We start from the raw sequence: 15,409 nt of genomic DNA on the forward strand, positions 1-15,409 counted from the left end.
TAAACCAGAGCACACTTTCCTTGCAACTGACTCCTCAAGTGTCCTAGTTCAGTCAAAAGGTTCAGTGAAAAATTAGAGCCTGACAAACACAAATTCTCCTCCAAACAGTCAGTACCCTTACTTGCATATGAGATTTTGTGGGCAGACAGTTTGCCAAGTTATAAACTCCAGAAACAGAATATAAGGAATTTTTACTGACAACATTTTATTCCCATCATTAATTATATTTTGTATGGATTTTAATAGTTTGATTTTGTTTTCAAGACAGGTTCTTAATGCAAAAATCCAATTCTGCCTTTCTGCATAGTTGAACAGCTCCACAATAATAACTGTATGTGTGTGAAAGCAGCACAGCTTTTCTGTTCTTCTGTGCAATAACATTTGAAAGAGGACCATTTTCTTTGCCATTTTTTCTTTTTGTTTTTCTCTTTGTGTCTAGATTGGTACCAGCATGTAGAATCCAATTATCATAGATCACATGCTATGTAACTTCAGATAAACTTGTCCTGATGCCTGTGAGACTTCTGGCTGTTTGAGGGGACAACTGAGTCCAGCATCTTGAAATCACGTCTGGCAGCTGGCAGGGATACCAGCTTTGTCACCATCATCAGGCCCGAGGTTTTGTGCCCAAACTGACCACTAATTCACAGCTATGATATGCTTTCAAATTCACAACCTGTGGCTTGAATTTTATTATTTATTATTCCTCTGCTTATAAGGCATCCGGCTGCAGTAGCTGGTGAAATAAAACTACCATCAAAACCCCTGAACCTTCTGTTACATGTATGACTTTGGTCAAAGGCTTCTAAATCTTTCCACTGAATTATATAATGAAATGAGCTATTTATAGCACCCCACTGCAGGAGAGTCCTAGTGTTAGCTAGGAGCTGATAATGCTTATCAAATGAACAAATATGCCCAGCTGTTCTTCATAATTAACCTTAAGCTATGTGTAAATTCAGTAAGTAGGAAAATAACCAACTGATAGAAAAAGAAAACTTTGGAAAAAATGGCATTGAGTAGATAAACAGCTGGTTGCTACTGCATGGTCTCTTGCTGCTGTGTCACTAAGCTGGGCAGCATGTAAAGACGGAGAGGACTAGAAAGTGACAGCCCCCTCTGACAGCTGGGCAGCCCACCAGGCATCATCAGCTTGAGGATCAGGGTATCACAGTCACACAGGCCATGATTTGATAGTGGGTCATTTTCAACTGCAACATCAGCATCAGCTGGACTTGCTTCTGTCATCCTCCTTATCCCGAAATACAAAATGCAGGGCTTTTTAAAGTCTGAAACAGTTTCCTAAAACAATTTATTCTGGGGTCTCAAGAAGAGCTGTGACAATCAGCTGACAGGGAAGTTCACTGCTGTGTGGAGTTGCCTTCAAGCTTTGGGAGTATTGGGCATGAGTTTTATTCCTGTGTATCAACCAAAACTAACACAGCTGCTAAACTACTGTGAATGTCTGACATGGCAAAGGAAATATCAGTTTGTATCACAGGACAAGCATTAGGTGCAGGCAACACTCTCGCAACTCACTCCAGTTACTCATTGGGCCTATGGGAGTCTGCTGGGCTGCCCTCAGCATCCCTCAGGCACTGTCACGCTGTCATGCTGCTGGCTCTGACCTGCTCCTGCCCCTGAAACTCTGCCACTCTGGCCCACTGGTACCAGTCTCTGACGGACTTTCCACCCGATGAGTGTCTTAGGATCACAGAACAGTGACGTGGAAGACACATGGAAGAGATTTTCAGAAAAAAGAGTGCTTACTTAGATGCTTTCACATTTCACATTAGAAACTCTGAATCTGAAGTGGCCCAAGAGCCAAGTTGTAGGATAAATCTTCCAAGAGAAAATAGCACAGCACTTAAGTTACCAAGATGCTCAAGTTACTCATTTCTGTTGTACACCGAATGTTAAGACTGTAAGCACAGAAACCCATTTATTAGCTATCTGACAGATCACATTTTCTTTCTGGAACAATTTCAGGGAAGGAAATTCAACACAATTCTTCTTATTTCAGATAAACAGGGAATGCCACACCTAATGAATTTCAATGGCATTCCTGCCTCTGCTGAAAGGTCTATTCACTAAATTTAAAAGATAGGAACTGCTGTTTGCTGGAGTAATTTTCCACTGTCCCACCCATTTCTTCTGATAAATTTACTTTCAAGCTGTGATGGGTAAGTATAAAAATCTATTAGAAATAGCATTTAAATAATTGTAATATGCTTCATATTGTTTATTTATAAAATTCTTCAAGAAGTGGGTGTGCATCTTTCTCAGCACACTGTATTTCTGAGGCCTTTGTCATTTTCTGGACTGTCCAACCTCAGGATCTTTCTGCTTTCTCCAGAAAGCACTAACAAGTGCAAGCATTTCTTCTGTGTAACACAGATGCATCCAATGGCCGCTCCTAGACCAATGCATTTGGTATCCCATGTCCAAGGGCGACCATCACCAAACACTTCTGATGAATATATCCAGAAACTGAATAATAACGAGATGTAAAAGGAACTTGCTCTATAATTTTCATATATTAGGACAATGGTTCCCAGACTTTTCCCAAGGTTGCCGCCCCCACTATGTGCTTCCCATCCCACCTCCTGCTGTCATGACCACTGAACTAGGCCATTGTTTCTTTGCCTTCTTCCCAGTTCTCACAATCCCAGCATCTGCTTTTTCCTTCCCTCCCTTCTCATTTCCCCACTCTAAGGACTTCACAACTTTGTTGCTACTTTCCCAGTTTGGTTTTCAACCAGACAAGACAAATGGGGAACACAGGCTGACACAAAATTGACAGATGTTCTCAGACTCGCACTGCACATAGGCTTCATATTGGTTTTCAGATACCTGCTCAGCTCATAGCCTCTGTGAGATCCTGTAGCAACAAGTTTCACTGGATAATTATGCACTGTAAACACAAGTTTTGATGTCGGTTTTAAACCACGTCTTATGATTTCACTACATGATGACACAGGGTAAACAGGAGCCAGCTTCTTTTTATAAACCACACTTGCAAGTGCTGTATCATGAGAAGGAAAAAAAATGCTTGTAATCATTCCAGAATATTTAAATATAGTAATATTAGCTCATAGTAACCTTCACATGAACTTTATTTTGTGAACTGATGAGATTATGTTATCTTGTTTTTAATAGAATAATTGTTCAATGCAAAGATTAATTTAAGATATTTTTAAATACAATCGCAACTCTACTGTACTGGGACAGTGTCACTCTCCTAAAATAGTTTTACTTTCTCCAGTTTTTTCACATTACTGCAGTTGCCATGGACAAAGTGTATGGAACTAAACACCCATGGCAATTCATAGCATCACGTATCTGAAATGGGGCTAAATTAAGAAAGCAAAAATAAAATCTACCTAACGCAGCTGCATAGTCATAACTTTCCTGGTTTGCATCTCCTGCAGAGGTAAGGTTCAAGATGCTGCTATTCAGATCAAACATGAACCATCAAACAGGGGCACAGGGCTGCCAGCGTGCCCCAGCACAGGTGCCAACTTGTCTGGGAGAGATCTTCCAGATTTATGGCTGATAAATAAACATTATTTACAAGAATAATTTAGGTTCTAGTAGAAAGAAATCACACCGTCAACAAAAAACAAAGGTTCTGTGTGTTTGCAAAAACACATACATGCAACGGTATCTTATGATATGGAATCAACTCCATGCCATACACGTGCCCCACTAATCTGTGAGGCAGTATCTGTTCTCCAAACTGCTACTGGTCCCCATATGTAATAACAAGTAAAAACTCACTTTCCTATCAATCCTGTTGTCTCTGAGTATAAAGAAAATTGTTAAGTTGCTGTTAACAGCACCACTCAACATTTTCTACAGCACCACAGCACACATTGCCAGAATAATAATTCTTAGTATGCTCAGGGTTTAAATGCATAATCAACATATCAGTCATGTACGAGGTGTGGAGAGATTTTCTTCCGTTTATATTACTGTATAAATCTAAATAAAAAATTATCATTTTTCTTTAAGATTTTAATCAAAACCACATTTATGCATGAAGCAGCTTTATGAAATCTCTCTTAAAATCATGGCAATTGATTCCCAACACCTTTTTCTCACTGCACAGGAACCTTGCTGTTATATCCAACACCCCATCACCACCTTGCCAAATACGTCAGCAACGGGCAATGCCAGCATTTGGACTATTGCTTCAAAACTCCCGGAGCTGTGACTTCCACAATCATCAATGGTAATTTGGGGAGCTGTCAAAACTGAAAATGGACTGAAAATGCTATAAAAGCATTTGAAAACTACAAGAAACACTGAGTATTTCTTCAGGTGCAGACTGGAGCAGGTATAAGGGACAGAAGACAGTCAGCAGGCACAGGGTGTGTGGGACTAGTTTCACTGTTCATTGTAAAGTTTTACCCTTAAGGAAGTAGAAAAATTGGAAGAATATGGATTTTATTTTGTGCCAGCATATCCACCATATTTCAGTGATAGCTGATGAAATATTAAGACTGGTTCTTGAGAGCTGGGGGATGATGTGGCAGCAGAGGACTCTGGTGGGAGAGTTGAAAGGCAGCGTGGCAGCTGTATGTGGGTGAATGTGGTGAGAGGCTGTGCCATGGGGCTGTGGTGGGCTGTGCTCGCTGGCCAAGTGATGCATGGCAGAGGGATGCAAGCAGAGGTTGGGCTTTATGACAGTTGCAATGCATTACCACCCTGAGAAACAGCTCTGGCACAGTCAATTCTGCTACAGGCACTGTGGCAGCGGCTGGGGAATGGACCTTAGGAAGGAGTGATGTCTTGCAATCCCCACCAAGCTGGGACCAGTCGAGCAGCCTGTGGCACATGGCTGGGACTTGTTGAGCTGGGTGCTCACGCCACCCACATGAATTTCAACTGCCACAGAAATCCAGATTCTCTCACACTGCACACAGTCCCTGCCCACAGTCCTTGATTTCCTGCAAACACTTTGTAGCACTGTTTTCCACCCTGTAAAGCTCTCATCTGATCCTTTCTTTGGATTGGTTGTCTATTACTATTTCTTTTTGTGTGAGAGACACGTTTCATCACAGTGTCACAGATACAGTCTTTGAAAAGCAGTCCCCTCTCAAGCAATATTTAGCAACTGCTTCTGGATGCAGAGTGGGAGCTGAGATCTGTACATTCTGTACCACCACAACGGGAAGCACTTGCTAGTGTTCAAATCATCCGTAATGATTAGACACCAGACATTAGTGCTTAAGTACTTGTGAAGAGTGCTTTGATAGAGAAGAGAGGATGGTAGCAAGGAAAATAATGTCACCTTCCCAGTAACTTTCTCTATATTTGGAATCTGTGTTTTGCGGAAGCTGAATCATGAACTGCTTCACTCTCTGACATGCAATAGAGAACATGCTAATAATACTATCTGCAGGTGATAATAGTGGATGACTAAATCAGCAAGCATGGGAGGCACTAGAGGAGAAGGTAGAGGCTATAAAAAGTCTTAAAAGTGTGCAGACGACACCTTTTAGTTTAAGATTTGTGTTCATAAGGGGCATGAGCCAATTTTTCTCACAAAGGCGACTGGGACTGAAAGACAGTAATTCCATCCCACAAAAAGCAAGACAAGAGAAGTGCAGAGCTGGGACTTGGGTTCCTAGCCCTACACATGCACCTATGGTAAACAACTACAACACCAAGAGTTGTAGCAGAGGATGCCAGTCCCATCCAAGCAGATTTGCTTTTATTTCATTATTATTTATCTCTATTACTCTATCACCTCAAAGTCCCAGAGACACTCACCCTATGTTGTTCCTCTCCATGAAAGCTTACATTCTAGGGGGGTTTAGTTTGTAAACAAGGTCAAGGATGAAGAAACTTTTGGATGGAGCTCTGGAGTGTGGCTCTCCTTGATTCATCCACCATTACTTTTTTGGCATCTTGTGAACCAAATGCTGTGTTTTTCTACCGTGGGGGTGCACAGCTATCTGTATGATGGGAAGCACCTGCATTTTGGTCACATATTAAATGCATATCTAGTCTTGTAACAGGATGTGCTTCACCAGACAATGGGCTGTGCACGCACGTTTCACCATACACAATTTCCTATGTATATACTCCATGGTGGAGAATGATTGCACTTGGTCACACCATAGACATTAGATCTCATGGGACCAGGTCCTGAGACTCCTTTCCTGTAGGCAGGATACAGTATGTAGGCAACTCATGGAGCAAAAGGTTATCAGTGAAACAGCACTCAGGAGCATGATTGCCTTAGCCAACTAGCAGCTGTATTTTGTCAAAGTTTTGAAGACTTTGCAGCAAAAGAGAATGTTAAGAAAGGATGTGATTTATTTATTTTTTTATTATATACTTTAGGCCTTTTAGGTTCTTGGAGAAAATGGATGTCTAAAAATTGGCAAAGCAAATCTCAGATCTAAAACACAGGAAAAGTTAACAGATACTTGGTATAAGTTGTTTAAATATTTGGTTACAGGAAAGGAGATTTCAACCCACTGTCTTTAGATCTGAGTTCTTGCAAAAACTCTTATATATTTGAGGCTGTGGTATGCTGTAGACCATTAAGCAGTACTGTATTTTCTCTTGATCATTTCAGGTCATTGCTTAATTATATTAACTCCTTTTAACCAATCCTTTTACTTTGTTTTTTCCCACTACAAAAGTGTACTTGTTGGTCCTGTAAATCACCGAGACAGATGTCCATGCAGCATGAACTTTATTTATAAAGGATGGATTAGACATAAATGCCACACTTCTTTAAAAAAGTTTAAATTAACTAATCAACTGGTGAAAACTTAACAGGTAATACTATTTACATAGGACAATGCTTACCTACCTTCCCAAAACTTAAAGTGAATTCTCACTCTGAAGCAAGGACAATGATATATAGAAACACACTGATTGCTAGCAGTTACCTTGTAGGTAGCAATCCACGTCTCTCAAACTTACACAACTTACATTTTCTCTGCAAATGAACCTAAATGACCTCTTTGGCATAATCATACTGATGTCTGTGTTTCAAGGACAGTATTTTAACGGGCTCAGCAACCTGATAGCATTTCATCATTATAAAATCAATGATCCACCCACTGGTGTATCCAGCAAGAAAGGCCAGCCCAAATATTAACTAGCAATGTCCATGCTCATCCTTCCTACACCTCAACTGAGTGAAGTTAACACTGATTCTATACAGACAAACAGAAAGTTTGCAACTTAGACAGTATTTCCAAAAACTAGACAAAGACGGTGATCGCTGATTTCACATTCAGAGCATATGAAATATTGTGATGCCTGGTGCCATTCTAGAACATCTTTTTAGATTTTCACATGAATTTCTCAGCAATGTAATCTCCATTTTCTCACTCCTTTGAGGCACCTTGGCAAGAAAATATCCCCAGAAAGTGTATTGGGAGTGTTTTAGAACCGTCTCATCTGCTTTCCTGAGTGCACTGGGCCCAGCTTGAAATCTGCAGTCAGTTCAACAATTCAGTCACAAACCACCACTGTTCTAGATGTAATAAATCACTTGCAGATCAGTCTTATCATTTGATGTCTTCAGTTACTCAAGTTAATAACAGTTTCAGGTTTAAATGTTCAGATCTCATTTTAACATCTACCTTCTTAACTCTCTTCCTTATGCTAATAAAACCAGACATATTATTATGCTTCTATTCCAAGAGTCCTGCATGGTAAAACTATCCAGTGTGGCAACTATTCCAAAAAATAAAGCTCCAACTGAGTTCCTACTATTAAAGAAATATACTTTACAAATCTTCATATAAAAATCCTACCTGGATCAATCAGTAGAATATACTACAAAACTGTAACAACTCCTGTTGCCCTGTGCCAACTGTTAGATAAATAAGATTTGTAAACAAAAATCTGCTCCTAAATTTACATTTCCTATTTCTGGAACATACAAAAAGTTTCCTAAAACTTTTCCTTATGAACTTGCATTGGTCTTTTTTGTCACAGAAGAAGTGCACTCATTGACCTCACTTCTGATCCAAAATGATTTCCACCATGTGGAGTAGTAAATCTCTGTGTCTCTCTCAGAAACTGGGAATGACTTCCATCAGACAATTAAATTAGAAAAGTCACTTAAAGATTGGAAATATAAGCTTAAATTGTCTGATTATATATCATTCTAATAAACCATGGAAAACAACCCTCTTTCTGTTCAGAAAGCAGAGCTTCTCAAAAGTAATTTCATGAGATGGTGGCAGTTAGTCTCTTGTATCATTCAGGAAATGTGTCTCTTTTCAATTAAATATGTCGTCCAGTCAGGAAGAAGAGTGGTCTGTCCTCTTTTGCATTGGCAGTCTGGAATTCATCCCGCAGTCGGAACTGCCATTCATCTTCCAGCTCCAGCCGGACAACAGTCTGGCGGAGAGAATTGCGGTCCTGGCAAATCACACACAGGGTGGCACCTAAGCAAACAGTTAAAAAGAAACTCACATGAGTATCCCCTTCATTCTCAGATCACCCAGCTCCCACCACCCTTTGGCATGTAGAACTCCACCACTTTCACATCAGGAGTTACAAATAGGCTTGGGAGAAAATTAAGCTGCTCTGGTAGGACTGAGGAGAGCCATGTTCAGCTCCCTATTTGTCAGGATCTTCTTGTGTAACCTGAGGTACCTAGTATCCACCTAGTAAACAGGACTAATAGTACTTCCCCTACCCTTTAGGGTAAGGAAGGGTAGAACAGTTAGGTCTAAGGAGGTGGTGATGTGTCCTGGCAGCAAACAAGATAAAGCCCTACATCCATTCCTGTTTTAGTCCTCCTGATCATTACCTTTGTTGAGTGAAACCCTCAGCAAAACACACAAGTCAATCGCTGTGATAACTGACTAAGCTCTTTGTGCTTTGCTGGTCAGAATTGGTCTAAATATGTCCTTAAAACTAATCATTAACTTTTAGTGTTTTTCAGATTGATAAGCTAATGTACTGGCAACAAAGAACCTGTATGGCTATGGACATAGGCAATGTCCAAGTAAAAAAGATCCTATTTTATAATAATATCAATTTTAACCAATATCAACTACCCTGACTGACATGCTGATACCATTTTAACTTGCTTGTGTGGCTTCCTGGATTCTGAGAAAAATTTTCAAGTAAGAGGAAATAATTACCTCAACAGCATTTGGTAATCTGAATGAGAGACAGTGAGATAAGTGTAAATGCCCAAGACAAAAAAAAAAAAAAGCTATGAATGTAATTAAAAAGAAACAGGACTGACAGTCATGTGGTTTCTAGTGCTTATGTGGCAGGTTCGAAAATCAAGTAAACTGCCAGGGGAGACGGAGAAATCCCAAAGCAAATACATGCTATAAAAATTGCCTGGTTTATGCAAAATAAGACTGACTGATAGCCCCTGTGTCACCTGCAACAGAGAACACAGCAGTTCATAACAACTCTGCCTGTTTCAAGAGGCACTAACCACAGTGTTTTTCTTCCAGTGACAGTTATAGCTGTGAGTGAAACAAATCCCCAGAGCACTAAATGCCTACGATAGTAGCAGAATGATACAAAAGAAGTCTGCAATGTGACTGCCTGAAATCCAAGTGGAAGTTAGTTGTCTCCACTGCTATACACCATCATTAGAATTACATGAAGAAACTGGTTATTGGGAATAAATTTTAAATGAGCCAGCATCTATTTCCAAAAATAGTAAATAGATTTTGACAGAGGATTGTCCATCACCCATTTTCTATCACAAATTATAAAATCTGGAAGAACATAATAGGTAAATGGTTCCTGCAAAAACCTTCAATACTCAGTTTTCAAACATAAAGTAAGGAGTTGTGTATGTACACTAGACACAATGATATGGATCCAATATTCCTCCCCACTTAGAAATCTGCAGAATTTATAGCACTGTTATATACCAGCTTATTACAGTGCAGAGCCAGCATGATCCAGCATCAAAGTTGGGTGGGACATATAAACACAAATATGAATACATGCATATACATATATATGTATAGATATTTTCATATAAAATGGACTTTCCCCGGGTTCCCAGAGATCCTGTCATCTAATTCTTTGCAATAAAGTTATTGCAGCTCACCTTTAAGAAAATGAAACTTCTTCAAAAAGCTAGCTACAACAAAGGAGTCACAGAGGTACAGCAGGAGACCACTGAATGTCAAACCAGAGGAACTGATGTTCAGAGAATGAGGCCGAGAACTCACATAGCAAACTGCAATCTGATTGGGAGAGGTTGGAAAAAAAAATCAACATTTTTCAAGTTTCTATATAAAGCTAAGACTTGATATCAAGCTTCCAGTATTTTCAGCTGATTCAAATTCAGACTTGCTTTCCAACTCCAAATATTGTGAGATGTATGGTTCCTTCCAAAACATCCCTCTACTTATTACAAATATATATAAAGCACTATTCATAAATATATATTAGTTGCTACTATTTATTACTATTATTATCACAAGGTTTATATGTGATAGTTTGAAAGCTGCAGTAACTCTAGCTCCCCACAACCATAATGCTGTGACCTGCCCAGCAAATTTTATTTATATGAGTAAATACACTAACTGTGCAGTCAGACATGAAAAGAACCTTTATAAATTCCAATTTTCATTCCAATGGGATTACTCAAGTCAGTAGAGTTGGGCATATACATGAATGCACAAGGTTTCGTCTTGTGTAGTTTGTTTTTATGGCTACTCTCAACATCCACTAAGAACTGGGAATATTTATAGCACTGTTTCAGGATTTAAAAATTTGAATTAAGGAACCTTCCACACAGGACTTTGCTTCCAAAGTGCCACTGTACTACATAGATGGGGCAGATCCTCATTTGGCATAAATCAGCCTTATTCAGTGGAGGAAGGTTGAACCACAGCAACTGAGACTCTGCCCCACTATGTCTATTCCATATTCCTTCAATCCTATTGTATCATATTCCAGCTCAGGTAACAATTCCAGAACCAGACTGAACTCATTTCATGTGCCGAATGGGTTAGACCTGAAAGTATGCAATGGAGGAAGACAGTAACAGTACAACACCCTTCCATAGTTTGTTTTCCTAAATATGGTGGGAACATAGGGCTGTAAGAGCTTAGCCAGAAAGAAAATGAAAAGATATAGTTCAAGATGTTCTGGGAGCTGCATATATGGGAAGCTCATTACACAGCTACTTTGGTAAAGAAGTTTAGTAAACCCACCAAAACTGAGCTTCATTTAGTTTTCAAGTCAGATGAAGAGGTAAAAACAGTTTCTCTCTCATGAACAACACCATCTTAGTATCACACTTCTATTCAACCTACATTTGAGTTGAAGTATGACCTTGGCTTTATATTCAAACTCATCAGAGGGAGTGAACAGCTCCTGAGATCTAATGTCAGCTTCTGCCATTCTGACTGGTTTTTTGGTATTTGCTTCTCTGCTCATCTTATGACTCAAAAGTGAACTAAAACATTGTTTAAAGTGCTTTCTAAGGGTTAGCTAGTATTTGTAAACCTCTCTTATGGAAAAAATTTGCTGTAGAAAGAGACAAATTATAGCAGATTGAGAAAATACTTCTTAAGGAAAACGTGCTCTGTAATAATTCAAAATCTAATATAATCCACAGACCATATTACTATTTAGGAGAAATCTGGAATTGTTCTCTATGTACTTTCATTAAAGCCTCTGACAATATCTCTATGGGACTAAGAATTTGATTTTAACATTATAGGAATCTAATACCTAATTCTTCAAAGGCTGTATAACTCTTATTAAGGAATGCATCAGCAAACCCATCCAAAACATACCCTATAAATTTCTAGAGCTGCTTGAAGATTATTTTGTTCAGTACCTGTGGTCCTAAGTTAAGGTAACAGTCCACAGATAGCACTGGATGGCTGTAATTCTTCAATGAGAGAGGGAAGAAGCGATGGCTGTGATACTGGAGGTACTTTTCAAGGAGCAACTGAGCAGGTGCTGCCAAGAAGGTGTGCTTGCTGTCAGGAGCACAAATGTACTGAGCAGGGGAGATTGAAACTGGAGTGTCAGATACCTATGAGGAAAAAATATTTCTGGTACAGATCAATCTTGGTCAGTCAAGTTGTACTTTTCTGAATTTTGGTTTGTATAAAACATATCTCTACCCTAAAAATCTAAAATCTATATAACAAGCAAAATCATTCAGCCAAAAATGTCTGCCATCAGAAAAGTTTCAGACAGTCATAGAATTGTATTTGTATTTGTAGTCTTTGAGGTTTCTTCTTTGAACTCAAAGTACTCCTACATATGAAGTCACATGAAGATGAGCAATTCAATAGCTGTAGATAAAAAACACACAGTGAATGGTTACTTGGACTGTAATGAGACACTTGGGTGTTTTTAATAATTTTTAAAGGAAAATTATTACGGACAGGTGCATTTTTGACAAGAATATTGGGGATTTCATAAATAAATAACTAAAAAAAGCCCTACATGGCAGACATACCCCATTACTGGCAACAATAAATGCACCAAAATACCTCAGGTCTCCTGAATAAAAGGTACAAAAAAGGAAAACAGAATTTTAACAACAATGAATCAGAGGTCTTAGTTCCCACCTTGGACTTTATGTGGAAGGATCGCTGTCCTCCTACTGCAATTTGCTTTTTCATCACATTGAAGTGATTGAACCGACAGATGAGAAGGCCAGCACTGTGGACACGCAAGTTGAAGTCAACATCATCACATGTAAATCTGGAAAGAATAAAATCATAGCAGGTCAGAGGAATGCTTCTTGTAACACACTGACAAATACAAGCACTCAAGGTCTGATCAGCACCATGGAAGGGACAGGTGTCAAACATACTGACCCTCCACCAGTGCCTACCAGTCAGGGAAAGAGGCTTCAGCTTTGTAAAAATAAACTAGGCTAGAATGAGTTCAAGAAGATCAGAATGAGGGAGGGAAGCACTTATTGAGGGAAAAGAACCACAAACATAAAGTGGAAAGGCAGTAAATTGTCAGGAAAATACCTAGGAGTTAAAATATTTTCTTTGCCTTTTACTACAATAATGCAGTCATAGAAAATTGCTACATAGGTTACTACCCCAAATAAGGTCAAGGAAATTAATTTCTTCAACTTCCAAGGAAATGGACGAGGCCCTACATTTGCGTTGTCAAACACACATAAGTATCTGACTACTCATTTTGCCATCAGAATACGAATATCTGGTAATTTTTTCAATGTGCCTCTACAGAAATAATGCCATTTTATGTTAGAGATGAAAACTATTTGAAGACAAGGAGTCTTTTCTTAATACAAGAGAACTGTTGAGACATAGGAATAAATTAAGCAGAATGAGGCCAAACATCCATGATCTAAATCTGACCCATTCAAAGATTATGATGGAAGAGAATAAAAGGTAAACTCCTAAAATTTTTACTAAATTCAAATACTCTTGTCTTTGGAAAATTCAGACGTGGTTCTCCATTTTGAAAGGAAACAGGATGATGTGCAGAACCATTGGATTGACATCCAGGGCATTAATTTAAGAGAGCTGAGCAATTAGTGCAATAGTTGATATCAGTGAGAAACATGGCATTTAATTATAGGGTTTTAAAAAATTGTCTTTGATCTTAGCAGTATCTACCTACATGGCTATTTTGTATCCCTGACTGTCAGTGTCTCTGTGTTTTAAAATATACCTTTTTCCTTGCCAGCCCAAGCTTGGAACGTCATACGATACTTCAGGCTCAACAGCACCCACACAGAGGATTAGGATGAGCCACAGGTGGTTTAAAGAAACAGGCAGGAAATGGGTGGTGTGATCTGGCATTCCTGACATTTTAACATTGCTGCCTCTACTCATATCACTTTGCTTTATTGTCATTGTCTCCCCTAGCCCTTCATAATGCTTCATAAGGCAATATGGTTAGGCAGCCTGGGAGCATAGTTCTGTACTAGGAGACACATAGGAGCAAGTTTAAAATGCTGTTTTAAAGTGTCAGGCTGGTGACAATAGAAATACAGATCATCTGTTTATCCACAGAATAATGAAAGCAGAATGCTTCCCTGCAGTCCCAACAAACTTGGACTTCAAAAGGTATCTTCCTGAGTTAGAAGAGTTCTTCTGAGAAGCACAGTGACTGATGTTCAGTTACCTAAGTCTAGATGTGTAGAGCCATTTTAGATTATCTGAGGTGTCCCACTTAGCTTACAGAAAAACACATGTAGCTTTCATGTCAGACCTGCCAGCCCCATATGGACATCATCTGCATATTCTGAGTTGCCTAAAGACCATCTTTAGACAAGTGAATTCCATTCTAGTGATATATACTTCATTCTGTTGTAATAAATTCTTGTCCCCCAAAAGTGGGGCCAAAACCACAGTCTATTTCACACAGATCAGTAAAATTCTGTGAGATGATGTACCTAGTGAATACTGTTCTGGTAACTGTGGTGATGCTGTGTGTGACAAAATTATAATCAGATATGTCTTATGTGGCACAATAAATGAAAAAGTGAGATTTCTGAGACAGCTGAATGTGAGAAACAACCACCAATGTCAACAAGATTTATTTATGCTTTTCTTCTGATTTTTCTGATGAGCACATATGTGGTGCACTCCAGTGTTGTGCTACTCAGGGTAAAAAGCCCAGCTATATGTTAGAACAAGACTTGGTTATGCACCATTCAGCCATACATCCCTGTTTTATTTGGAAGGGAGTGCACATAAGTGGGCAGGAGAGGAAGTAAAGTGTTCACCAAAAGATCACTTGGAGTCAACCAATACTTCAGGGCACACTGCTGAGTATATCTACCCTGTAATTCAAATATGACTGTTTTATTTGGAACTATGGAAATTATTGTCTTTTTTTCAACTTCTGGCAACCTGGGAAGGATCACTAGCAAGACAACAAAATCTGTCTGCATGTCATTCACAACCTCCCTAAAAAACCAAGAGCTTTTGTAAAAATTCTTTTACTTGGTTCATTATCTCTATTCAAAAGGTGCTGCAGATTCACTTACCTGTTCTGGTTATACTGTACATTCTGTGTCAGATCCACATTCAGCATAATGAAATCATGCACATGGCAGCAGGAGAACGGTTCCTTGATCTCAGCACTGCTTGTTTTACTGGACCATTTTCTCATCCCAATTAAGGCATAATGAGTAACATTGGGAGTTGCTTCAATATGTTGTAGAATTTGCTTCAAGGAAACATTCCTTTCAGTCCACGTATAGTCGCTACAATAATTATGAAAATGTGTTAATTTTAAAATATATAGAGAACATTCAGAACCTCATTCAGCTGAAGAGCAATTATTAACAGTCAAAAGTTGTTATGATATCCAGTAGATAACTCCAGTGTTGTCTTAGTTTACTGCATTTTTTTGTCTCTCTATTTAAAACTTAAAATTAACTGGTGCTTATGTGGTGGGGACTGGTACGACAGATCTGAAACTT

At 39.0% G+C, this 15,409-nt stretch overlaps 1 protein-coding gene across 1 annotated transcript in view; it reads right to left on the reverse strand.

The window, feature by feature from the left end:
• Positions 1-6,695: 6,695 nt before the first annotated feature.
• Positions 6,696-15,409, reverse strand: part of GREB1 (growth regulating estrogen receptor binding 1) — a 91,595-nt gene continuing 82,881 nt past the window's right edge. The window contains exons 30-34 of the mRNA XM_029965831.1: positions 14,972-15,190; positions 12,561-12,696; positions 11,816-12,016; positions 10,070-10,208; positions 6,696-8,426 (exon numbers count right to left, since the gene is read on the reverse strand). Coding sequence (XP_029821691.1) covers positions 8,263-8,426; positions 10,070-10,208; positions 11,816-12,016; positions 12,561-12,696; positions 14,972-15,190 — 859 coding nt within the window. The 3' untranslated portion in view covers positions 6,696-8,262. The remainder of the gene's footprint in view (positions 8,427-10,069; positions 10,209-11,815; positions 12,017-12,560; positions 12,697-14,971; positions 15,191-15,409) is intronic.

Source organism: Manacus vitellinus, unplaced genomic scaffold, assembly GCF_001715985.3.
Source record: "Manacus vitellinus isolate BGI_N305 unplaced genomic scaffold, ASM171598v3 scaffold_11_pilon, whole genome shotgun sequence".
NCBI classification, from domain to species: domain Eukaryota; kingdom Metazoa; phylum Chordata; class Aves; order Passeriformes; family Pipridae; genus Manacus; species Manacus vitellinus.